This window comes from Ailuropoda melanoleuca, chromosome 7 (assembly GCF_002007445.2).
Source record: "Ailuropoda melanoleuca isolate Jingjing chromosome 7, ASM200744v2, whole genome shotgun sequence".
Taxonomy (NCBI): Eukaryota; Metazoa; Chordata; class Mammalia; order Carnivora; family Ursidae; genus Ailuropoda; species Ailuropoda melanoleuca.
Genome location: NC_048224.1, coordinates 49120392 through 49147523, shown reverse-complemented (window position 1 = coordinate 49147523; position 27132 = coordinate 49120392). Strand labels below are relative to the sequence as shown.

The following is a 27132-nucleotide window of genomic DNA, read 5'->3' as shown; positions in this document are numbered from 1 at the left end:
GTGTTAAATACTTCACATCAGACTTATTTTGTGTGTGTTAAATTGGGAAATGCTGTGTGTCTTTAGTTTTTATTGGAATAAATCAAATTTATTTGTGACTCTTGACTTTTGACTTGAAGCCTGTATTCATTCCAGACTGATAACTGTTTTCTCAGAAATGAGATTTTTCAGGGAGAGCATATTTATAGGACTCAAACAGTAGAGAAGGTGTTTTCTTTATAAAATACTGACAAGGATAAGCCAAGTGATGTTCATATACTTAGCCTTATAGTGCTACCTGAGAACTTCTAAAACTTAAGATATTGAAAAGAGGTTCTTGGCTTTCTTCCAGGGATTACAAAGAATTAATTTATGATTTGAAATGTTCAACAGAATGCCAGTTTCCATACGAATTGGGTGAATTAATTTCAAATTCTCTTGGTACAGAGTTATACTTAATGTCCATCCAGTGTTTCAGATGTACTATTTTATTTATATTGGCAGAATCCATTATAGACGATGCCATTGGGCTGCCTGGTCTCTCATTCGTGGGACTATCATAACTGTTTTTTGAGACACCTATTAAATATAGTTGGGATCATAAAGAAATATGGCATTCCTTTTATGCTCCAGCAACCTAAGACATTAGTCAAAAGCTGAAACAAATATAGAGATGTTTAGGAACCTATCTCCGTATATTTTGAAATAAACCTTTAAATTAGTAGATGACAGTGCAACATTAGCCTATTTGGAAAGAGGCTTATAAAAATGCCAGTGAATGTATTTTCTTGTAAACATCTAAAAAGCAGTATAACCTGGCAGGAGATATTAAAAGCCATGCTTGTATGTGTATGCTCATGGGCACGTGCAAGCCCCCAAAGAGAGAGAGACACACACACACATGCTGTTCAGAAAACTTTATTTTAAAAAAGATAAGAAATGCTAGGTGTTGAATGGTAATATAGGAAGAATGGACATCGGAGGAAGCTATAACATAACTAGGCCTTGAGGGGCAGGGACGGATATATATATTTCTTCAAATTGAATGTATTTCTTGCATCCTTTATTTAAACCTAATTACTTTGAGGATGTTTTTCCCATTCTCTGTGGTGAAAGAAACTCTAGTAGGTAAACTTAGTTTAACCAAGGATTTGATTTGTAGGTTTTAGCACCCTCTTGCTCTTCCTGCAAGGTGTTTCATGGATTCAGATGTTATGGATTTGAAACTTGTTTTCAGTATTTCATCTCTTCTCTGTGGTCTCTGATGTTTGAATAAAACTGAATCTTAATGTAATTTGTACAGGTATTACAAGCAATGGGATACCCAACGGGCTTTGATGCAGATATTGAATGTATGAGTTCCGATGAAAAATCAGATAATGAGGGCAAAAACGAAACAGTGTCTTCAAACTCAAGCAATAATACTGGAAATTCTACAACTGAAACCTCCAGTACCTTAGAGGTATATTTATATACTTTTTTCCTTAGAGAAAAAGGACTGCATGTAGATTGTAGAAAATTTGAGAGATGTGGAAAAGTATAAAGAAGAAAATCTTAAGCATATACAAATGTATATATTCCACAGGCAGCCATTATTAATATTTTGGTTTATTTCCATCCAGCCTTTTTTCTGGCAGTCATATTTTCATGCAGTTTTGCTACTTGTTTTTTTTTTTTTTACTTAAAAAAAAAACCCTGTAAACATAACTGTATAATGCACAACACATGAATGTATCCTAATTTAATTAGCATTTTCCTTTTGCTGGCCATAGAAGTTCCTTCCTGTATTTCACAGTTAAAATAGTATCAACAACATCAGCAGAACTAAAGAGTGAAAAACCAGAAGGTCTAGCAGAGGAAATTTAGATTATTTGAAGTTTGTGCTGAGCTGTGGGAGGCAGTGGGTCATCATTGGAGCCAGTCTAGCCTTGAGGAAGGTATAGCCTGATCTAGTATGTTCCTCAGACTCTGAATAAGTCCTAACGTATGAGCTTATTGCCACAGATAATAGAATGGTACAGAAATCTAAGTACTGAGTGTACACAGTGTTTTTGGGAATTCATGGGGCCTTTTTTTTTTTTATTGCATTCTGTGTAAGGAAAATGGGCTCTAAAGTAACAGCAAGAGGTTGCATTAAGTTTTTAAAAATTTTTTTCATTTGTGGGAAATGACTATTTATCAAAGACTTAGTGGACCATAATTTTTTCAGTCTATAAACCTTTTGTAGTGCCTGTTTACTGCCAGATGCTGCAGAAATTGTGTCCAGAGCCTCAAAATGTTCTCAGGCTAGAAGCACAAAAGACATATCCATAACTAATTATAATGTAATGTGATCAGTACCAAGATGGCAAAGTGAACATAATATTGTAAAGTCTCAAAAGAGGAAGTGATTAGGAAACTTAGACACCTGTAAAATCAAAGACAGTAAAATGTGAGTGAAGTTTCAGGTGATGAGTAAGATTTTGCTATGTGGAGAAGAGGTGGAAAGGAGGCGTTTTGGATCAAAGGACTAAGAGGTATAATGACCTAGAGTCGTGAAAGTACATGTTTGAGAGGTGCCAGGTGGGCCAGTGTGGAGGGACGGATGGAGGCTGAGGCCTGTGGAAGCCTCGTGTGACTCTTCTTGCGGTACTGTGGGAGCCTGGCACCTGGCTTTTCAGAGGACCACTCATTCACAGGTGATAGTCACAGGCAGGGCAAGGTGTTTTGCTGGTGGTGGTATAAATACTTAGAGAAGAAAAAGCTCATTAATTATGAGACTCAGACTGTTAGGTTCAGGGGAATTAGGGAGAGAGAGCGGTGTGGGCTGTACTAATAGCAGCCACATGCATGTGTGGTGCTTTTGGTAGGAATACGTCTATGCTTTGTTTCTATGTAATGTAGTAATGGCATGGGGAAGGGGGACGAAAGCCCTTATTCTTCATTTAAAATTAAAATATTAAGATACAAATATTTGTGTGTCTTGACTCATTTTTATAAAAGTGATTTCAGATTTGGAAAGCAGAGCATGATTACCATAGACCTAGTTTCACAAAGTACTCATTACCTTTTAAAGATGGAAACTGGAGATTTGCTTTGAAATTTTAAAAAATGTAGATTACAGAAACTTCAGGAAGTGAGGTTTTTTTTTATTGCAGAAGACCCAGGCATGTTTTATTAAACTTGTCTTGAAAAGTCCAATGTTTCATTTTTTTCCTACAGCATTAACCACTTATCAAATGATCATAGAATAGTTTATTAAGAGAATCTTGCTGTTTCTTTCCATTGGGTTTGTATACATAATAGTTGTTTGGGGCATTCATTTCTTCTTCTTTTTTTAAAAGATTTTATTTATATATTTGTGGGGCTGGGGGGAGAGAGAGAGAGAGAGCATGAGCAGGGGGGAGGGGCAGAGGGAGACAGAAGCAGACTTAGAGCTGAGCATAGAGCTCCATCCCAGGACCCTGGGATCCTGACCAGAGCTGAAGGCAGACGCTTAACCCAGGTGCCCCTGGGGCATTCATTTCTTTGTTCGGCATTTCTTGAGCAATTTCTGTGGTAGAATTACAGCCATGATCTCTAACGTCAAAAAGTGCTCAATCTTTGGGTCTCTCCTTTCTCAAAAATTATAGGCGCAGTATTTTGTGGTTTGTTTTATTTTTGGTGGTGCACTCTTTCTTCATTTGAGGCTTCACACTCTTACGTGAATTATTTTTTTTCTTACTCTAGTCTTAATCCTTCCTTGAGTCAGTTCTTTCTGCCACTCCTGGCATGATTTTTCTACAACACAAGTCTAATCATGAGTTTTCTAGATTAAAGTGTCTCCGTGGCTTCCCATAGTTCCTGATAGAGTCAAAGCTCATTTGCATGGCATGCAAAGTCCTTTATGAATTGGCGCCATCAAGGGTGTTCCTAGCCATGGCCTACCTTCCTGTGCTCACTCCCTTATACAGCCAAACTGCCCTTCTCGCCATTTCCCAAACAGATGTTCTTTCCTTCTCTTAGACCTTTCCGTGGCTGTTTCTTCTGTCTCAAATGCCCTTCTCCTTTGTTTCCACCTTATCGTGGTCTGGTGCTTACCTCTCTAAGGTTTAAGGTCAGGTTTACATGTCACTTCCAGGAAAACTCTCCTGATTGCCCAAGAAAACAATTGCTGCTTCTGTATTTCCATAACATACATCTGTTCTATAATATATACTGTTTTACAGTGACTATGTCTATCCCTGCCACTATACTCTAGCTCCTTTGAGCAGGGAGTGACTGCTTTTATTCTTATTTTTAAATTTCAGAATCCATAGTCTGTAGCCTACTGTTTTTACCTTAGGTGCCCTTAAGTCTCTTTAGAGAGAACTGAGAGCTGTGTAGGAACATTTTCTTCCCATCTCCCTAATTGCAAATTATTTCTTCTTAACCCTAAAGATGAAAAACAGTGAATACTCAGGTGTCATGTGAATCTCAACTGTTCTGTCCACTTTGTTAGTCATTTAAAGTATTATTCTTAGGTCATGAACACCACAGAGCAGACCCTAGAGGGCCATGTAATGACAAGGCCACATTGCTCTTGAACAGTGCTGAGACAGCCCTACTTCAGGGGCAGGCTGACTAGATGATTGACTGCCATGTTTATTGTTTATAGAGTTTCCATATCTTTGAAGATATTTTGTTATTTGTATATATAGGAGGTGATCACATCCTAGCCCCTAAATGCTTTGAAGTGTAATTTTTGAGACTCTTTTCAGCAGAAATGTAGTATAATTGTATTAATAAGAAATTTAATACTCTAAAATCTTACTTGGTTGAACCTCCTTTTAGGTAAGAACTCAGGGCCCTATCCTCACAGCAAGTGGCAAAAATCCCGTAATGGAGCTCAATGAAAAAAGAAGAGGTCTTAAGTATGAACTCATCTCGGAGACTGGTGGAAGCCATGACAAACGCTTTGTAATGGAGGTGTGTACCCAGATTCAAGCCAACCTTTTCCTCTCAAAGACCCAGGCTGTCCTGAGCTTATATGTAAAAAAGCTTTAGATTGAGTTAATTCTCGTGGCAGTATTTGATTTCTGGTGTTTTCTGTGTTGTGATACATTTAAAGTAACACTACATAGAGGAATTGCATTGGATAATTGTAGAGTGTTGTTCTTGATTTTAGGTAGAAGTAGATGGACAGAAATTCAGAGGTGCAGGTCCAAATAAGAAAGTGGCAAAGGCAAGTGCAGCTTTAGCTGCCCTGGAGAAGCTGTTTTCTGGACCCAATGCAGCAAATAATAAGAAAAAGAAGATTATCCCTCAGGTATGAGTTAAGCATTAAACCTTTGTAATACTTTTGAAAAATATTACCAAAATTAAATTTCCTTTTCTGTCTTGGTGCCACTTGAGCTTTTTCTGAAGTTGTTTCTTTTTCTTGCATTTAGCATCCTTTTCTTTGGGTTAGATCATAAATACTGTAATATTCCCTGTTCTGGGGTCTTGGTAGGCAAATTATATGTGAGAAAGAGGCTATTAGCATTATTTGGGGTCTTTCAGTCACTCTTGATGAGGGAGAGCGTTGAGAGATCTGAACTTTAATGAGATGTTAGCATATGTTTAGGGAAGCTGCCAAGAGTATAGGGGCTTACTTTCATCAGAGTCTGCAGAGGCACTTCCATTTCTTTTCCAGTTTTGTCCTTTTGCATTATTTATTTTGTGTTTTCCTTTGGGGAAGGCACAGTAGAACCTGACCCTGTATTGCTTCTGTTTCCTCCTGACAATGGGCATGTCAGTCCTGTGAAGGCCCAGGACTGTAGCAAGGTCTTTAGAAAAGATGGCCTCCTAATTACATGCTTTTGGATAACAGATCCTTCTATCCATTCATTAATGCGTTCAAATGTATTTTCTAGTCATATACTATGTGCATGATTGAGGGGGCAAAAGAGATACATTATTAAATATAAGACAGTTCTTTCCCTGGTGGAGAGTGCTGGTGCAGTAATGTCTGAATAGATTATGTGATAGAAACAAGTCAATTAAAAACGTTTAGACTGATAGAAGGAAGCTTAGATTACTTAAGATTCTGAATGAAACAGTTTGTTCAGTTTCTTTTACATACACTGAGTACACTGGCAGAGGTAGAGTTGATCTTGTTTTATAGACGAGGAAACAAGACCCAAAGAGATACAGACAGTGCCCTGAGTACCGCAGCCAACTGATGGTAGGGTCTCTTTCAGCTGGGTTCTTCTCCTTCCAAAGACTGTGGGCATTCCGTTGCATATTATAGCCATCATAGAAATTTGTCTTGTCTTGTGCTTATTGTAATAAACATTGCTTACATTCTAGGATTCAGAATATAACCAAGGAAAACTTTTACTGAAATGAAATACAAATAAGGCGTTTAAATTGCACTGGTACACATGCGGAGAGAGAAGTGGTTTTATTTCCCTAAAACCTTCCAGGAAATGTGCTAAATTAGTAGAAAGATAATTGTCACCTTGTTTGTTTTGGTGCGTTTTTACCATGAGTTACATCTTGTATTGGGTCAGTTAATTTTAGTGTTAAAAAAGCGAGTACGGCTACTTATTAGGTAGTTAAGTTTGGTTCTAGTAGACATGAGCTTGATCTGTGCGGAGTCACTCTGCTGCTGCCAGATTGTTACTTCCTGACTACTTGGACTAAACTGTGTTAAAAAATTAAAAAAAAAAAAAAAAGATGTCTACATGAGGTTCACCCATTTTTAGAAGTTTTCCATACTAGAGGCTCTAAAACCCGTGTGTTCAATATGCTTGACAGCCAGGAGGCAGTCTATTTTGGATGTGTGGGTTGCCTTTTTTTTCAGCCAAATAGAAAAATGCCTGTTCCCTGTGCATGATACACTTGACCTTGAAACTGTCTTCTCTCCAGTTATGCTAGTGGTAGAGGTGCTCCTGTGAGGAATAAAAGATGATGGCTTTTCAGTGTGAGATAAATGAGTGTATGCTCTGAGTGTTTAAGCTGTTTGAGATATTGTTGACTTTATTCCACTGTGAGCTTTGAGGCTCTGCACCTTGGTTATAGGAGGGAATTCTGGTAATTTTTAGTTTGAGTTTTTGTTGTGTCTTTATATTAGAAAAATGAGTGTTATGTTTCATTTAAAACTAGGTATTCTTGATTTTCTTAAAATTTCAGTTTTGGAAAGAGATGTTCTGTTCATCCTTGTCTAGTCTACTTTTCAGAGTTTGCTGTTCTCTCTGTTGCTCTTTCTCCTCTGGAGTAAAACAAAGTGGTTATCATTATCCTCATTGTATAATTATTGTCTGTAGACATAGAGATTTGTGATTTTACCAGAGTCCCACAGCATTTTAGGGCAAGAGGGGACTTTAGAGGTATATTTATTTAATGATTGGTACACATGTACACATACGCATATAGCAGAAGATACAGACTCACAAGAAATCACATGACCTTTCTGGAGTTCTCATTTTTGGTCTTCCTTCCTAGTTCTGTTTTTTTTTGTTTGTTTTTTTTTAAACTCCACTCAGGTTCACAGGTAATTATTGGTGGTTTGTTGGGTAGTTTTTGTCTGTGGGGGGAGAATTCAGTGGATTTTGAACCTAGGTATCAAGTGTCTATAATTACTTTAGTCAGGCCGAAGATGTAATGGATGTAATTTGACTACTGAAATTTGTGTGTAGAAAATGAACTCTTTCTGAGTAACCCTCAAGTGAAAAGAAGAAGTTATTTGCATACTTTTGTGTGCCCGAATATTCTTCAGATCAGCTTTGTAGGGTAGGTGTCATTTTTATTTTACAGATGATAAATGAAAGGTTCAAGGTCATAGACGACTCATTGACTCATCTACAGGCTCAAGTTTCTCACAGAGGTTGTGCATTAGAGAGATGATGGGATGTTCTTATTTCTTTCAGTAACGAAAATGTGTTATTTTTAACAGGCAAAGGGTGTTGTGAATACAGCTGTGTCTGCAGCAGTCCAAGCTGTTCGGGGCAGAGGAAGAGGAACTCTAACAAGGGGAGCTTTTGTTGGGGCTACAGCTGCTCCTGGCTACATAGCTCCAGGTAGAGTATAGCCTGTGAGAGGTCTGCCGCCTCTTCTGGGCCAGACTTTGAAGAACAGCATCTCCTTTATTTTCCAGGGTTATACATAGTCCCTGGAAACATAACACAGGTCTAAGATGCATATGCACAGAAATTCAAAAGAAGAGAATCTACAGAATGTCATAGGTTTTTTCCTGGAATGTGCTGAGTGACTGGAGGCGTCCTGGAGGGAGGTGACAGATGAGGAATATTGCACTTGGTGGAGGGGACATATTTTGACAATGAGGAAGCTAGCAAATACTCCACAGTTCGAGAAGTGCGGACATGTGAGCAGGGTGCATTCAACGGGGACATAGAGGATGGTTGGGTGTAACAGGAGAGGAAAACTGCTGGTTAGAGACTCCCTCATTTGGGTGAAGCCTAGCATTGGTAGCGTTTCTTTGACTCAGTGTTTGGGATCCAGCAAAGGGTCTACAGAAGTACAGAAAGAGGGAAAAAGGAAAACTTATTTATCCAGAGCTTACTATACAACAGATACTTTGGCATAAATGATCTCACTTAATTGTTTTTTAATCTTCAGTGTTTCCTCAAGTAGAAATTATTTCCATTTTCTAGGTGAGGGAACTAAGGTTTCACAGGAGAAGGCAACTAGCTCAGTCTGAGACATGTAGCAAACAGCAGAGCAGAGATTTGAATGTAGGTGTTTGCAGTTCTAGAGTTTATATTCTTTTCATTTCACCACATGGCTTGAGGGAGATGGGAAAAGATGCCCTCCCTCTGCCTTCTGTTCTAATACTTACATCATTTCAGCAGTAGATGTAGAGCTGTCTCATTAAAGCTAAGTCGTCTGCCATATTGAATGTATGGAACTTTTCACTTAACAAGTAGACTGCTTATAATTGTTGATTGAGATGAAATTGTCATAAGGATTGGATCTTATCCCATCATTATTTTTTGTAATATTGCTAAGAAATTCACTTAGATCGTGTGTATGTGTGTGTTTCCTTCCTTCTTTCCTTCCTTCCTTCCTTCCTTCTTCCCTCCTTCCCTCTCTCTCTCTCTCTCTCTCTTTCTTTCTTTTTTAAGAAAGAGTTAGAATAGGCTATTTGGGAAGTTCTGTGGATGTGGTTTTGGAATTATACTTGCAGGACTTGATGCCAGTAGGGGCAGAGCTCAAAGATATGTTATATAATGAATATATTCTCTCATTGAAATAAGATGGGCTTGCTTTGGGATTTTACTGTCATGCAGCTTAATGATCTAAAGGTGAGACAGGCTGATCAGATAGTCACGATTATCAACTGAGAAGGTTGTGATGAAGGACAAGGGTATGTTCTGTGAGAGAATGTAACAGAGAAACTGGGTCTCAGCTTTGGGGCCTGAAGGCCTCCCTCAAAGAAGTGACACTTGACATGAGCTTTAGAGAGTGAGGAGGCGTTAACTGGGAGAAGACTGGGTGGAAGAGTGTTGTACACAGAGGGAACAGCATGTGCAGAGACCCTGTGCTGCTGGGCCAGGGAACTCGGCTGGTGAGAAGGATTAGAGGAGGCCAAATGTCTATAGTGTGGAGAGCACTGTGTGTGTTGGGTGGGGGCTAGTGGGGAGAGACATGACAGGGACAGGGAGTGATTTGAGCTAAAGCTAGACACTCAGTCCCAGTCCTGGAGGCCAAGCTGTGGATTTTGGCCTTAGAATGCTAAGTGCAGTGGGAAGTCGTGAAGGGTTCTAAGGAGAGAAGTGACATCATCAGACTTTTCTGTAAAGATCATCGTCTACAGTGTGAAGAATAGATTGTAGGTACAGAAGTGGATGTGAAAAGACAAGTTAGAAAGTTCTGGTAAACTCATAGCTCAGGCCAGAGACAGTGCAGGTACCTCCAGTGGGTGCAGGGAAGCAGATGGGCGGCAAGAAGCGACCAGATTGAATACGTACTGCAGAAGCACAATTAATGGATTTAATGTGGAGAGTGAAAAGGAGGGAGGTTTCAAGGGTTTCTCCCAGCGTTTTTAATGAGAGGAACTGGGTCAGTGACTGTGCGGTTTAAGATGGAGAATGTTGAAGGATGAGGGGGAGGGTGGGAGATGGGAGAGGAAAAGGTTCATTGTGGTTTGATTCCGTTTATAGGTCCCAAGTTAAGACACTCCTCTGTGCATCTCACTGTTTCTACTGATATTTAATATTCTTTTGCCTCATTCAATCATTATTTAAAGAAAGCAGCTTTTATTAATAATAGGCAAGTTATTGAGATGAACTTTCTTACCTTTGATTACATGTTCAGTAGGGGCTTCCCGTCTGGGAGCGTCTGTGGTCACGTGGTCATGGACGCTTACCTCCCGCCCATCAGCTGGTGGCAGTCATTGTGAGATGCATCGTGTGTGTCTACTTGGTGCCAGGCTCGTTTGCTCTATAGTAGCTTTTCTCTTATGTCATCGCATTGACCTCTGTGAAAGGCCTGTCTCGTGAAGCTTTTAAAAATGAAGTTCTTTTATAGCCCAGAGAAGATTCAGATTAGGTCAATTAGATTATGAATAGGTTATATGCCATTTGCAGAGTGTATTCTGTACAGCAGGGACTGTAGTAAGTATTTTTACATACATTATTTAATTACATTCCCCTGCCAACTCAATTACTGTAGAAGACGGTGAGGCTCATAGCGGTGAAATAACAGGCCCAAAGTCACCTTGCTAGTGAAAGGGAAGTCAGGGTTCAAACCCCATAGCCTGATCTGTGGCTAGCTTAGTAGTTGTAGTTTTATCTCTCTTTAAGGTTTTTGTAAAACCCTTGAAACTGTAGCCTTAATCATTCAGTTAGCTACTTTGTCCCGGAATAGATTTGATATGCAAACTTTTTAAAGTATTAATTTCTCTTTTGGCCTCAGTTCCTAGCGCATATTTCCTGCTGCTTCTTTCAGTTACATTGTATCCTCTTGAAATCTAGGATTTAGGGAGCCCTAAAGACTACAATTAAGACTAAAGACTAAGGCTACGTTGTACTATCCCCAGTTTTGTGTGACTTAAGTATAGACTAAAAAGTAAAAATTTCCATCTCTCAGGAAATGTTTCCGTTAGTCCCTAAAAGCAGTTTACTTATTCAGCATACATTTGAGTGTTTTGTTTCAAGCAAGGGATTTGGACCTAGGCATTCGAAGATGACTACATCTGCCCCAGTGAATGCTCAGAAGGTCATATGGGGCACAACAAACGCTTGCATAAATACTGTGCACCCTGATGCAAGCTGTGACATTGAGGGGTGTGCAAAGGAGCAAACAGCAAACCCGGGAGACTTCACAGAGGAGGTGATATTTGGTCCTGATCTACAGGATGCATTGCAGTTGGGCAGCTGGAGAAGGAGAAAAAAAAATGACGATTATAGAAAAAGGTCTTGTAATGTTAAAAAGGTTTGATTTATTTTAGGTACAGTGTGAAGGGTCCATGTAGATTTTGTTCTATTTTAGAACCCAGTTTTCCCTAAAGATTTACCTAAGCAATTTAGTATTTATATTTTTAAAGTTGTTTTATTGAAAGATTTAAGATTGTGGCTTCCATTAGCACAGTATTTCTAATCCCTACAACACTATTATAAAGTAGCTTGGAAGGTTTCTCATTTTACGGGCATGAAAAGGCAACCCAGAAGTTAAACGTTTAAGGATGTATGAGAAACCAGTGCCAGAACAAATTAGCTCAAATACTTCTCTGTTCTTCAGACTTGTTTTTATTGACAATATGAGCCTTTTTCACAGGCACCAGAGGCTCGTGTCAGTCTTGCCAACATTTACTGGGAGACCCCGTGTTGGGCCGGGAATTCAAATACCAGGAGACCTGGACCTTGTCCCTGAGCCCACAACCCATCCACATGCCCACTTTAGCAACACTTGAGGCTTCAGCCTGTCCTATCGCTGCTTTCTGAAGAGACCTGGAAAGTTCTGCTTTCCAGCTTTAAAGAAATTGGTAACTTGAGCGATTCTAAGTTTAGGGAGAGGAGACAAATTTGTTCAACAAATTATATTCAGTGAGTGGTTACCATGTGCCAGGCCTTCTGCCAAGTTGAGGTGATACAAAAAATGTCTAAGACTTGGTGTCTGTCACTCTAGTAGGGGACACAGACAAGGAGTCGATAATTGTAATATAGTGTCGTTAAGTGCACGGAGAAAGACAGGATATACTGGTGGGTCAGGAGAACCTTGTAGGTCATGGGGAAAAGCTTCCATGCTAAGCAGGAATGGAAGGTTTGACCATTCTGGGAATAGTTCTCATTTGTCCAGCATCTGAAAGAAGTCCTCAGGGCCCAAGGTGCTGGGTCAGGCAGTACTTGTGAATTGGGCCAGTACCGATTGGTCACCCTTTGTTCTGGACTGATCTGCTTTCTTCTTCTTTGCGCTAGGCTATGGAGCTCCATATGGTTACAGCACAGCTGCCCCTGCCTATGGTATGTACACCATCTTTCTGATCTCTCCTCTTAGCAATGCTGTCACAGCAAACTAAAGCACAGTTTGTATCCAGGGTTTCTTTAAATGAATTGGAGGATCTCAGACCTATTCATTCTAGTGACCCAACTTAAATTCCCTTTGAAAACGCCACAACCTTGTGGTTCTTGGTTTGGTTGGAGTTGCTCTTCTCTCTGCTTTGCCTGATTGAAGGACTGCTTGTTCTAATTGCCTGTTTCTGACCATATTGAAATTAAATATAAGTAGTTCTTCTTACAGCCAACTTATACTCCATTCAAAGGCTACTGAAGGGCCATACCCGGGTTACAGCTTGACTGCTCGCCGGTTACGTGGCTGCATTGAAGTTTCTGGCTTGAAACCATCTGGTGACTTGAGTTAGGGTTAGGAAATGTTCACTTCAAATTTGTAGCCATCATCCTTTTCCATAAATTTTGCTTTAGAGGTGGGATAAATGGGCTCTAGCATGGTGATGGGGTGTCACCGGCAGTGTCACTGAAGTGCTTCCCACAGAAAGTCTGTGGTACATGTTAAAAAGTCATAGGAGTGTCTCCTCTCCCTCCAAAAATAAAAAATAAAAGCATATGCAGAAATGAACCTCAGTGGCCCTTTGGATAACTTTTGAATGAGGTTTATGTGGCAATGGAGGCAGTAGGTTTGGAGTCAGTGATATGCCCTCTTAGACATTTTCCCTAACTCAGGCGCTACATGTTACAGGTCAGCCTCTATGGGATGTTTGCCATTGAGAGAAGAAGAGAGCGTGTGTGTGCACGAGAGTGAGCGTGTGCGTGTGCCCGTGCGAGTGCGTATCAGTGCGACCCTGGGCTGGGCGCGCACGTGCACAGTGGGGAAGGACCTTGAATGTCCCGCTGCTTGTGGTGTAAGTCCTCCACACAAGCCTCGGGACCCTTCATTATGCTTTCTCTCTTCATGCATCAGCTTTTCCATTTTTGTTCAGATGAAAATGATGGGTCCTTAAGACACCGCTAAGTGGAAGCTTCACTTGATTTCATAACTGTTAAAAATAAGTAGAAAATGAACAGTTTGACCACTCTCCCCATTAAGATAGACTGGAAAGATGTGGAGAAGCTGTAAGGGTCAAACATTTGGGGTGAGTCTTCTCCACGGGCAAAGTGCCAAGTCTGGGGTTTCATCCTTGACCTGAATGTCTCCTCTGGAACGCTCAGGTTTGGTCAGGGCTTCCCCAGGTTCCCCAGATGTGGGGTGATGAGGAATTGAGAACTCATTTGAGAGAATGTTTTCACCCAGAATTTCTTCTAAATTCGAATTCTCTAGCTCCTTTTGTTTTGGCCGTTTGCTTTTACCATGCAGCCAACTTCTGGATATCCTGACCACCTCATCCCTCCTGTGAATTAGGTCTGGGCAGTTGATCCAAATACCTTTTGACTCACTAGTCCCATTGTGGTGTGTCCTGTGTGAGCGCCAGAGCATCTGCCTGCTGGGGCAGGTAGTTAATTCTGTGTCTTTCTTTTAGACATTGTAAGTCTCATGTTCTTTAGTACAGGTTTTCTAGAGCTGAATTTTTCTCTTTAAAACACGGGTATGTCTAGGCTTTAAGCTGCATTCATGTTTTTCCTCAGTCCTTTTAATTTTTCTCTCTTGTTCCTCCCTTTCCTCTAACATTATCCTTTCACCCCGCGGCCTCTGAGCCCCCACTTCAGAAGGCTCCTCTCCTCCATGTGCCATATAACTGACTTCCAAAGCTGGTGAAATTTGATGCCCCCATTTTTCACATAAAAGATTTGGTTTTTAAATGTTACTGTGATGCCAACCTACTAAAACAATGCTTTATTTTGGCTGTAAGGTAAATATGTCTTTTGGCCTTTGTAAAGCTGTTGCATGTGGGGTAAATTCCCTCTGATCATCGGGTGCTCTTGAATACCTGCTGTTGCTGCTTTGTGATTTCTCCGTAGGTTAAATACTAGAATAGAGATAGGAGCAGATTTCAAATCACGCTTGAGTATGCAGAAGTTTGTGAGGCCACAAGAACTCATTTATTACAAAATTAAGAAAGGAGTTAATCTTTCCAGATTTGCCATGCCAATACCGGCCGTAGCCGTGAAGAAGATAAACACCTGGTCATGACTCCAGTTGGAGCTGTCTTTCTGGGGAGCTGAGGCCTGCACAGAAAGCTGTGCTTTGAGTCTTGACAGTCATCCCTGTTTCTCCTACAATATGCGATGTGCCAAATTGAGAACGATTATGGATTTGTAGAGTCCCTTTAGAATATTAATAGCATTGCTTTTGAGCTTTAGAATTCATGGCCGCTCACACAAATGAAATTGCTTTCTGAATATCATTCTTCCTGTGATACAGCCATCTTAATTTTGAGTGGAAAATACTAATTATCAAAATATTAGCAGTTTCAAAATAGGAGATCTATGAGAGGTTTGTGAGTCTCCTCCAAAATGGTTCATGTTGACTGACTAATCTGGAAAAGGTTAATGATCATTACTGTAAGATATTTTTTTACCTGAAATTTTTATTGGATTATTAAACTTATTTGGAGTCCTCTCCGTTTCTTTTCTCTGTAGGTTTACCCAAGAGAATGGTTCTGTTGCCCGTTATGAAATTCCCAACATATCCTGTTCCCCACTACTCATTCTTTTAGCAAATGACAGAAGCTAATTCCTATTGAACAACAAATACAGTACAATACAGAATGTTAGAGAAAAAGCCTTTTTATCCTGCTTTCTTTGAACACATACTTGATCAAAATTATTTGTAAAGAACATCTTTCCTACTTTTTGATTTTAACAAATGCAAATTTAGTTCTCTAAAACTTGAAAACAAACAAAAAAGAAACTAGTTCTGTGAAACGGTACCTCATTTCCGGAAAATAACTTATACCAGCCCTTCTGTTCTAGGGAAATAAGTCTAGCAGTTCAAAGTTTAAGTTTTAAGAGGAGTATCAGATTATGTAAAATTAAATTTGTGAAGGATGTATAGAGTCTCAAACACTGATCACAAATAAACTGCTTTGTTGTAACACAGAGTGCTGCCTGGTTCCTGATGCAGTCACTGAGTCTTAGCTCTGATTGATATGTATTCGCCCCAGGGCACTTGAATTCGGGCTGTAGTTATTTTTTTTTAATACAGTAGAGACTTTTCATTTAAACTTTAACTTTGTAAATACTGAAGTGTGTAATTAAAGCCAATAAAATATGGGTTTGAATATTGTTTTAGCTTATTATTTTTGATATGTTTTGGTATCAAATTACAAGGAATTGAAAACTAATAATAACTTAGCCCTAGAAACCCATTCATTTGTAAGGAAATTGCTAAAACAAAGCAAAGGCAATTGTTAGTTTGAGCCAGTCTACTTACTTTGTAAGCCCTTTGTACTGCTGGACAAGGGCATCCCCATGAAAAAGGTATATTCTGTTATCCGAGCATTGCTTCTTAAAATGATGGCACTACCCAGAGATGGGGAAGGAGGAATGTGATTATTTTAGTTTCCTAATTTCCAAGTTTTAAAAGAGAATAAATTAATCGATCAATCACCCTCTCTTGTTCTTGTGGCCTTTTTCACTCTGTAAGATACTGTGTTCACTTCCCTGGCTTTTTTCATGCAGATAGAAGATTAGCGATTTTTCTGGGATTCATTGAAAGGTCTCTTTTCCTCTTCAATTACATCAGAATCTAAAGCAGCAACAGGGTCCCCATAAAAACTTGCTCTTCGATTGTCCCAGTTCTTGTTGAGTGCTGCTGTGAAAAGTGACAGGTTTCAGCCATGGGTCAGCATTTATTTTTAAGTTTTTCTTAAAATTTACCTGAGTAAGCTGGTGGAAAATGATCAGTCGGTAACATTGTGCTGTCCTGTAAAGGGTGCAGACCTGAGCCTTCCCCTGCATTCTCGCCTTGTTTGGAGAGCCTATGATGTTACTAGAAGGTAAAGGTTTCATTAAGGTACTCACCCCCATGAAGGCACCAGTGTGGTCCTGTGCTGAGATTTCTAAGTTGCTGTGTCTTAAAAATGTCTGTTTTTAGTACGAATTAGCTTCCCTCTTTTAAATTCTGTTTCTCAGAGCCCAGTAGTGCCCATCGTTGAGAATGGGCTTCGCAAAATATAGCAAATTTATGTACCAGATTTCCTTGGGACCACTAAATGAGAATGAGATGGGCAATTTAAAACAAACGTTAGTGTCCTTTCTCAGATGTGGATTTATTACACAGTGGCTTGTTCCTTCTGCTCCTTGACCTTTAGTCTTTATTAGTGGTGGGTGATACTTTAATAAAACCTCATCACTTGCTAGAAATAGCTGTGAATTTACCATTCTCATCCTGTGCATTAGTGGCTAGACATAAACCCGAGGGCCCATTGCAGCTGGGAGTTTTCATGTTTCATTGATTCATTTTGCTGACCTATGGATGAAACAGAGCCATCACTGAGAAGAAAAAGCATGGCTAGTAGTGTCCAGTTCTTATTAATTCAATATTTACAATAGTCCTCTCTGTGTTTGGAATACTATTAATTGGCAGCTGCAGCCGGATTATTGGAAATTGATTGTCAAATTTGCATTCCAAGTTGGAATCTCTCTGGAGATTTCTCTTTAGAAAATTATTTTGAAGTAGCTGACTCAGCTTCGTAATTTAACCCCTCTATGATGGTGAGAAGGGAGCTGTGCTGTTTTCCAACATGATGGCAGTCATTTCAAATGGTTTCTACCAAGTCTTTTTTTTTTTTAATTTTGTTGTTTGTTGGAAGTTACTAACCATGTTGTAAACCCGCCCAGTTGCTGCAAACTTTTACATTTCTCTGCTTTACTTAAAATAATTGAGCTGTCGGTCCTTTGTTAGAAGTGGTAACCATGCAAGTTCAACTGTTGAAATTTTGTAATGAATAAGTGTCCCCCTCCCCCCCTTCTGCCTTCCCCACCCCTCCGTTTTGTAATGAAAATTCCACTTACAGCTGAAAGAGCAGAGAAATATAAATGAAGCTCTTGGCTTCACCAAATTCTGTGACATTAACACCAAGTGTTGCTTCTCTGCTCTTTTCTCCACTGTAGGCGGTTTTTTCATTGACAGCCCCTATTGCCAGCCTCTGAGCGTCGCGCCACTTATTATTCACTTGGGCCCTCAAGATTTCTTCTCTGACTTCTAGAACCATCAGGTTGTCTGGCTTGAAATGGCAATTTCTGTCTTGGTCTTAAGAGCATTGTGACCCCCTGAGGCTTTCCAGCTTTCAGATACACCACTCTGACACCTTCTTTTGGAAAGCAATGACTGAGCATTTTAAAGAAGAGCAATACTTTATTCAAAGCCACGGTGTCTGTTTTAAAACTTTTCCTTTGGAAACCTAGCAATATCTGTACTTAAGCCCTCCTAGCGTAGTCTCTCGTCAGGGAGTTTACAGACCAGTGTAGAACTTCGACTCCGTGTGAGCTGTGCTGTCTCCTGACAGTTTTTAAACTCATGTAGCACCTAATTTGGGTAGTTGCATTCCCGACTGCGTCAGTTAGCACTATCATAATTTCTCAGAGATAGGGGTCCTCCTTGAAGCCATATTCTTTGCATGGGGGCTGGTGCCCAGCCGGGGATGTGGCCTGCAGCCCCGGTCTCTTCCGGCTGCAGGAGCACCCCCTCTCTTGTGCAAGGTCATTGGTCCAGTAGATTCCCACCATACCTCATGCTGACTGATGCAGCGCACGGTGCATGCAGCAAGGAGTCCCGAGGCGCTTGTAGTCTCTCTGAAACCGCTAACCTGGGAACAAACCACTGATAGATTTTTCTGCTATTAGCCTTTCCTTCTTTTTTTAAAATTCGGGTGAATGTGTGAAAATCATGAATCAGTCAGTCACCGTTATTAATTGAAGAGCTGGGAATACCTCGTTAATGTATTTTTAAAACTGGTGTTGGACCCTCTGTGTATTTCAGGTTAATACTTTTAAGCAGTTTTCAGCACGTTTATCTCACTTTATTCTCGTTCTCCTCGGACCTTCGTAGCCATATCACTTGTATAAAATAGGCTGAGATCTAGTGACTGTAAGCTGTGGTCTCAGTAAACAAAGGTAAGCTCTTTTATTTTCTGATTAAAGAGAAAAATAACTAAAAGTCAATGAACACAACGTGCATATATGACAATCATACAGGATGTATTTGATCTCTTAGGTCTTATGTCATCATATTACCTTTAAAATTTTTATGATCTAAATGTAAAATAGTTATTTTCAGCATTTGTTTTAATACCCTTGTAATTACTTTTTATTCAAGAGAGACATTTCACTTTTACAAGTTAAATGTGTATATGTGTGTAGAAACTTATGATATTACATATATGTGAATTACACACACGGACCTGTTTTAATAAAAGAATTTGGTGGTGGGACGAGTTCACCTAAAAAGACTTTAATGTCAGGGCACCCTTTTGGCCAAAGTGCTGGAATTTCACAAGCAGCAAGATTGGTAACAATGCCGGTAGGATCCATTTCTGTGTAGCTGTTACACAAACAGAGGATCAAAGTGCCAGTTTCTCAAGGAGAGAAACTTCTCTGAGAAATGAAAATCTCTGATCTGTGTTGTATGCCCTAATACAACAGCAGCAAGAAGCCATAAAAAGAAAAAGCAATAGAAAATGAAAAAAAACCAAACCAAAATACTGAGGTAACTATGGAAAAATAGTAATTGACTGAGTTAAGCTAACTATTTGCAGAACCAACTTTGGCAAGACTCAGAATGGTAAATATCCAGTCTGCAGAGACCAAATAGACTTAAGGCAATTCATCTGTCTTTTCCAGGTTAGGTAGCTAGATGATTAATTTCCCACCTTAGCCATCATGGAGTTCATGTAGAAGATGTGAGGGTTAGGCTTCATTTAGTGTGTCCCATAAATACATTTCACGTGTGTTAGATGTTTTTTGCTGAGGCCGTATTTGATATATAGAGATTAAAATGAATTTTATGTTTTATATGTCTCTAAGTAGCAGTTTTCTTGTTATTACTAACTTTGAAGGTTGCTGGAACAACGTTTTTCCCCATACAGAATCTGTATGTATGTCGAATGTGGCTTTGGCATCTATAGAAGGTTGTATGAGGTCTAGCGGACTAGTACTACGTACATTCCAGTCCTCATCGAGCAGCCGAGTGCCCATTATGTGCCAGGCCCTTCTCTGGGTACTAGCGAAACAGAGGCTCTGCCCAGTGCAAACGTATCAAATCTGAGAGTCTCCTTGTTGGTGGAATGGGGCTGATTATAAATCTCCTAGGTTGGGAGACAAATGATGCATTGGCAGTGTCAAAACATAATTAACTTGGTTAGGAGTTTATTTATAAATTATTTAATACTGTAGGCCCTCCGACATCACTGAACTGGTCATCATTTGGAAATTCACTCGTTTTAAATTATTTCCCTGGCAGTTTTGAGCGCCTGAAACCAACTCTGGTTTATGTTCATGGACCTCTCTCCAAGTAAGTGAACGGAATGAAATGAAGAACAAATATTCCAATCATTTTTAAGCAGTTTTTATAGTATAGCAAAGACCAAAGTGGTTGCTTTAAATACCACATTTTTTCGATGACAAGTGAGAGGAATTTTACCCTTATAATCAATCATTCATTATAACTTACCTGTTTATTAGATTAGTAACTGCTGTGGAGGCAAATCTTTAGGAGTGAGTTAGGGGAATGCACTAAGATTTGCAGATGCGGCCCCCCGCTGCTGCCCTCAGCAGTTAGAGCTGAAAACAACCTGCTCTGTGAATGGACCTCCCAGACCTCCCACTCAGCACTGGCCTGTGCGTGGCAGTGGGTGGGGGGCGGAGGACGGACGGGCAGACTGGGGGGCGGGGTCTCTCTGAACTCTCAGAGCAAGAGAGGTTCTGCTGTATTTGTACTTGCAAGCTAGAAGGATCTGATACCCAGTGACCATAGGTTTCACAGTGTTACTAGGAGGCCTGGAAGGGAGATAGGTGGTAAATGAGTAACAACCGCAGAGTCAAGAAACTACCTACCGCTGAGATGAGTTTCAGTATTGATGTTTCTCTCTAGCAGTAACTTACAGCGCACAAACTAGTACTTCTTATGTAAGAATGAGTCTCTTCCCTTTCTCATCCTGTCTTCCAGAAAGACTGTTAAGTCAGGAATTCAAGTTGAGTTAGTTGTAAGAATAGCTATCCTTTCCCACATTATCATTTTAGGTGGGAGCTAACAGCTTCCATTGATACTTGATGCAGTGATCTTTGGAGATTTTAAAAAATAGCTCCATAGTGCAAATTAGGTTATGTAAGCTTTACAGCACAGCTAGAAATAGGGAATAGAAACCATGTGGGAATCTGGGCCAAAGTAGTTCTCTCGCTCCAGCAAATTCCCGTGGGACTTGGGGATTTGATGAGTTAATACACGTGAAGTGCTGGGAATTGTACCTGGTGCGCAGTAAGTAAGTAAGTGTTGCCGGTTCCTCCTGGGTTGGGTGAAGGTGTGTGAGGGAGGCAGCAAGGCTGTGCTGGCAGGTAGTGGAGAAGCGGGCGCATGGCCTGCTCGGGGGGCTGCATTGGTTTCTTGGTATTTTCAGGTTCGGGATGCTCCCGCACTTTGAGAGAAGACTCCTGGCATCTGGGGACTAAACAGGAAGCATAAAGCAAACACTTAGTGAGAGAGGTAGTGTGGGGAGGTCGCTGCAGATCCATGCTGACTGAAAATGCTCGTGTTTCTGCTATGGTGGTGAAATCACCGGCCGCTCTGCTGCCAGGGATTCGTAAATACTTGCTTGGGGATTTAAGTGTGCTTAGAACTTCAAAAGGGCTGAGCTTAGGATATCAACCTGCTGATTCCAACTTTCCTCCCAGCGCATTAATAAGAAAAAGGAGGTGTGTGATTACAGCTAGGCCTGGAATCCAACATCCAGAGCTCACCAGTGTTTGGCAGGTAGAAAGCAAGTTATTATAAACCACAGAAAGAGGAACCTGGGTGGCGTGCTTAGGCGGCCACGGACTCTGATGCTTCTCTGCACAGCATTCCTGCAGCTTCTCACTCCCAGTTTGCTTCCATACTTCGGAACAAATCGGAGCTCATCACCACTTGAGGCCTCCCCTGTGTGTTAATCTTAGAAAAAACACATCTGCCTGTCCATCCATCTTTTTCTCTTTTCAGCAAAAGGAAAGCTGGGTAGATAGTGAGATGGGCGCCGTTGGTTGAATATACAGCTTCCCGTCTCTCTCTGCGCCGGCTTCTGTTGTGCTGAGAAGGGGTGGGCAGGTGCGCGCTTCCGTGTCTGTCATCGGGTGGGACGCTCACTGGGGATTACAGATTGAGCTCTCTCTCTCTCTCTTTTTTTAGGTTGAATTTTGTGATGCTCTAAGTTTATAAAAACTGTGTAGACGGGGACTGAGCATTACCTTTAAAGGCACATAAGATTGCATGATAGTCGAGGCTTTTTTTTTCTTTTAATGGTACCGAGGAAGTGAAAGAGGAGGAGACCCAGCAGCCCCAGCTCCAGGGGAAACTCCAAAGACCTCCTCCCTCGCTGTCGCCCCAAAGCAAGAGGCTTTTCTTCAATCCAAGAGATGTGTATAATGTCCTGGCAGAAGTCACTCCATTCCACAGATGTGGCTGTTGGGTGGGATCATTGCCGTATTGAGCCAAGGTTGAGGGAGGGCCTTTCTTTTCTTTTTTCTACCCACCCCCACCCCCACCTCTTGCCTCGACCAGTTTTAACATCTTAATTCCTTGGTCCTTTTAAGGAGGGTCTTGGTGTTTCTTGGCAGAACTTTGCCGTTCCTGTGAACTGTGCTGCCTTTGCTGGGGGTGCCATGAAGTCGGCCGCCATCCGCGCAGGCAGCCGAAGGGGGACGGATCAGCATGTCCCAGCTGTGAAACGTGTGGTCACACCTTTTTGCTGCTTCTGGGCACAGGAGGTGACAGTAGCCTGGCTGCTGTGCGGACATTCTCTTAGCACTGCTCGGAGGCCCAGTCTCTCGGCCTTGGTCTGGTTTCACCTGCCTTGATCCTCTGTGAGGTTGGGATGAATGGTCTCCGCGTTTACCTTTCGGCTAAATGTTTTCAGGTGGTGAAGTCAATAGTAGCCGTCAGTTTAAGTTATTTTGGGCTGTGGGCAGCAGTAGATTGAAGGAACAGAAGAAAGAAAAGGAGGAAATGCTCAAATTGCTCTCTTGTGTGGGCCAGGCACTTGGACATTCTTCTCCAGCAACCTTCTCAGAGGTGATACTCCTGTTTCACAAGATGAGAGACTGAGGCTCAGAGTTAAGCACTAGAGTTAGGAATGAAACGCCCCTCTTCAGTGCCGAAGCCTCTTTCCACCACACCGTGCAGGCTGTGGGTGCCGTGGGGCAGGAAGGAGGTGTGCAGGCAGTGGGCTGGGTGCAGCGGGCCCCCTCCGTCATCGGCTCCTGTGCTGGAAGCCAGGCTCTCTGACTTGAGGTTGTTCTGGACCAGATACCCTGGCCTTTTAAAAATAGGGCTATTTTCTGTTAGACCAATTGGATAAGGTGGTTTAACAAACTGGAAAGATAGGCTAGGAGACTAAGGTGTGGCTGCATAAACAAAGGAAGCTCTTGTATTTCAAGCTTGTTTTTCTGTTTGAATATCAATGAGAACTTGAGGTCTGTGTTTGCGTTTAGCAAATGCTTTCTGAGGCGAGGCTCTGGCCTGAGATCCCTGACCTGACGGGGATGCCTTAGAAGATTTGAGCCAGACTCTAAAGCTTGGTGAGGCTTTGACCCCCCTGGGTAAAAAGAAGAGGGGCCTGGAGGGCCGCAGCCCAGGTTTGGGGGGTGCTGGGGGATGTCCCTGTGCGGCTGGGGGAGTGGCAGGTTGCCGTGGCCTGTTCTGATCAGCAAGACTTTCCCCGGACGCGGCTTCAGGAAGCCTGGAGGAGGTAGCGGACACCCTCTGGGTTGGGCCGGGCTTGGTGAGCCCCTCTGGGGTGGCTTGGCGGTCTCGCCAACCAGTCTGCTGCCCTTGCCCACGGCTCCCACTGCTGCGCACCAGGCCGCCAGCTCCCCCGCCCATGATTGGCACCTGGGCCTCTGCCCGCGGATGGAGGCAGAGTCCTCTCCAGGGCAGAACGGCCCTCCCTCACCGCAAGGCCTGGTCCTTGGCAGTTGGCCGTTTCTCTGTGCCACCTGCCATGATGCTGGAGGGGAGCAGGAAGAAGGAACCGTTTTCAGCTCAGGTTGCCCGAGTTCCAGAACAGTGACTTGTGTGTGAGGAGAGTGAGTACCTGGCAGACACTCCCTTAGCAGCTGTTTTTTCCCAGGGGCCACTCCATGTCCTGCGCTGCCCCTACGGTTTGGAGGCGTCACAGCGCATGCACTGTTGTTCCCACTGTGCGGACAGGGACGTGGAAGCCCACAGACCTCGCCAAACCACCCAGCTTGTTTGTGGCAAAACACTGTGGCTCCTAATAAGTGAGTTTTTAACCACACAGAAGAAATAACATGTCTTCACTGTTCTTGGAGTTAACAGAAGCCCTTTTTTAGGGACGAGATTTGAATTACACCACAACTGTGGGACCTAGAAATGATCTCCTTTTACAGATGAGGAAATGGAGGTTTAGCCACAATGACTTGCCCCAAATTATACAGCCAGTCACTGGCTGGGCCCCCCGACCTGACAGCACTTGCTGTGCACAGTGGTTCCCTGCCCTGGACTGCTGCCCGCCCCATTTTCCAAACCGCCTGGCTCCCGGTTCCCCTCCTTGCTGTGATGCATTCCGTGGACCTATCCTCCACGCTTCGGGGGTAGATTCTTTGTGTTTTGAAACAAAATAAGCAAAAACCTACACTTGCCCTCCCTCCCTTCCCCCCTGCCACATGGGAAAAAAGAATCCAGACTTCAGGCTTACTTTCTCTGGTTCCTTTTGGAGAGCTGTCTGTGAGCTCGCCCCCAGGCCAGGGGACTAACTGGTTCGTGTCAGCTCAGTCTGTTTCCACACCATCTTTTTGCTCTGTACTGAACTCTGTGACCATGTGCAAACCAGTGACTGCTATTGAAGAGACCCCCAAGTGTGGTGGTGGGGGGTGCGACGTGCCGTAGAAGTGTGCTTTTTATATACAGCTTCACATTTTGGCTGTCGTCTGTTGCTGTCCCTGCTTAGGCCTTCAGTGTGTGCTCCAACCAAAAGGGTCACCCTCACAGTGACACATTGCCCGAGTGCTCTGATGCTGGGATCTCATTGGACCCTTCCATTATGAAGATGATGTCAGAAGTTGCTCAGCTTTCTAACACCCCTCATGTCCTTAGAGGCTACATGAGGAAAATATTGTGGACATCTAGGAGGTGAGAAACCTCTGGAAGGTGGCACCTGGGGAACTCTGGAAAGCTGAAAGCCCCTCAGAATGGGCTTCATTGAGGCTGGGGAAGCTATTTTAAAGGGTTGTATTTACTTGTATGTGACTCTAGAAGGGTAAGGATGGTTATAGGAAGCCAGTTGGGCAATTTGGGCTGATGCGTGCCTCCCACGATGACAGGGCTGCCCTGGGAGATTAGGTGTGGTGAGAAATGAGCCCCATGGTACCAGGAATGTTTAAACAAGCTAACTGTTCGCATAGTGCAGAGGAATCTCTTCCATGAGATATCTAGTTTTGACGAACATTGATGTGTTTGGGGACACTGCCCAGACCACTTCTCCCCTCTTGGGCATTTGGATTCATTGAGAAACCTTCACTGTCACCTACTGCTTTTTACCAGGCTCTGTGGTGAGGCAGAAGGAACAGCTGGAGAAAATGTCAGGATTTTCGGCTTAGACAAGAGTAGAAGGTGAAACCACTGACCAAGATGGAGTGCACAGGAAATGGGAGTGGTGCCCAGGGGCTTGAACAGATCAGAGCCGTCTTCTGTGGGTGGGAAAACTCTGGCAGGCCTTCCACTCAGTGCAGGAGCCAGGCCCGTGAGGAGGCTGAGGACCCGAGTGGCTGTGACTGGAGTGCCAAAGTCTTCCCCCGAGATGGGCATCCGAGCTGGGTGGGAGTCTGCCAGGAGGGTTGTGAGGAGAGCTTTCAAGAAGGGGGGGCGGTGGCGGCAGCACATGGTACACACAGAAAGGGCATGGCCTTCTGGAGCAGCACGAAGTTACTTGCTGATGGGAACTGGGATGGTCAGAAGGGTGAGGTGCCAGATGGGATGTGTAATTTGGAGTCACTTGGGGGAAGGTCCTGGGTACTGTGCCCTTCAGTGATTATCTTCTTCCAAAATGGTGAGAGAAATCTGGAGGGTTGATTTGGACAGCTGGATGGGGAAGGACCAGAGACGGGAGGCAGAGGCTGCCACAGATGCAAGAATGGGGTCTCTTCGTAACCCAGGCTCCTCGCCTGGACTGAGCAGGAGAGTGGAGCTGATGGCACCCAGGAGGGGGCCAGGGAAGCACAACATCCATTAAGGGTTGGGGGGGCTCTCCCCAAGCACTTCTCCTGGGCCTCTGTTCAGTAGGTCACCAAGAGGACAGTGGTACTTGGGGCCAAGATGGGGAAGGAGGAAGGTGTTGGCAGGGCAGGAGGGGGTGATGGGGGAGGGGTAGCAGTGTGGCAAGGGCCATCTCCTTTGGGCTGGGAAATGGGAGTTTGGCGGGCCCAAGTCCTCATTGGTGTGAGCTGTGAGCCCTCTTGTGCTCTCGGGGAAGCATCTCTTTGGCAGCAGATAGGTTTGCAGGCTGGTCAGTCAGCATCTTACACTCTCCCTGAGTTTTCGCACATGTCTGCTCTGCTGGGTTCGCCAAAGGGAGAGATGCACTGGGTGTTCATTCATACATCGCCCTAATTTTTTTTTTTTTAAGTAATGTTTTGGTTTCTTTACCTGGGCAACGTCTGGAGCTCACTGGATTCAACATCTATAGAACATGGTCTTTAGCTAGTAGGAAGTGGCAGACTGGCTTTACAGAGGACTTTAAAGAGGCAAAAAACACCACGTAAGATTTTGGTGTCTAGCTCAGGCCTGCCACCTGTGGTTCCTCCTGGACAGGTGGTATGCAGAATGGAGAGGTTGGTGGGTTTCTGCACCTCTGGTATTCCTATAGCTCTGTTGGGGATTAAGACTAAAGAGGCAGCTACAGTTTTGAACCTTCAGGTCAAAGCTATGAAAGGTTACGGGTACCCTGAGACACTGATCCCTTCAGCCTTTGGGTTGGCCAGGACCCCAGGGCCACGTGTCTCTAACTACAAGCGGCCTTGGCTTTTTACCTCAGTGGGCCGCCTTAATATCACCTGTGTGTGTCATAATGAGGAAATATGTAGGAGCACTGCCTTAGCCCTGGTGTTGGCCAACTTTCTGGAAGGGGCCAAACAGTCTTTCAGGCTCTGTGGACCATTCACTCTCGTGGCTACTCGCGGGAGCACAAGAGCAGCCAGAGACAGTGCGTAAACATAGCATGGCTGTGGTCCAGCAAACTTTAAAATAAACCCCAACAGATAGTGGGCCATATTTTGCCAACCTGTCTTAGACCTTAGAGACTGCTCACCCTTTGGCTTATTCATGATTGGAAATTTCTTCCATCTGCTGCCTGGCCTATCCATCTTCCCACAAGGGCTCCCTGAGAGCAACTGTCCTGTGTGAGTGCTGAGGAAGGGGTGGTCCTGGCCTGTCAAGACCACAGGTTTTGAGTGTGTTTGGGGGGGGGGCTGCATTGATAGGTGAGAGCAAACTATGGATCAGAATGGGGCTCAGGGAGTCCAAGGTGACAGGGGCCCCGGGGAGAGAAGGGCTAAGGATGAATTAGAGCTGTAGGAAGGAAGCTGCTTTGGAGAGGAGAGGAGGGAGAGTGTG

General features: G+C 42.9%; 1 protein-coding gene across 2 annotated transcripts in view; it reads left to right on the top strand.

Annotated features, from left to right (window-relative positions):
- STRBP (spermatid perinuclear RNA binding protein) overlaps positions 1 to 22781 on the top strand; it is an 86537-nt gene extending 63756 nt beyond the window's left edge. Inside the window, exons 13-18 of one of the 2 annotated variants that reach the window (XM_034664468.1) lie at positions 1283 to 1441; positions 4771 to 4905; positions 5105 to 5245; positions 7856 to 7979; positions 12339 to 12383; positions 18298 to 22781. In XM_034664468.1, the coding sequence (XP_034520359.1) occupies positions 1283 to 1441; positions 4771 to 4905; positions 5105 to 5245; positions 7856 to 7979; positions 12339 to 12383; positions 18298 to 18302 (609 nt within the window). In that variant the 3' untranslated portion in view covers positions 18303 to 22781. Of the gene's footprint in view, positions 1 to 1282; positions 1442 to 4770; positions 4906 to 5104; positions 5246 to 7855; positions 7980 to 12338; positions 12384 to 14954; positions 15924 to 18297 lie in introns of those variants that run through there. The other variant, XM_019800465.2, reaches the window with a different exon arrangement.
- Positions 22782 to 27132: the final 4351 nt, after the last annotated feature.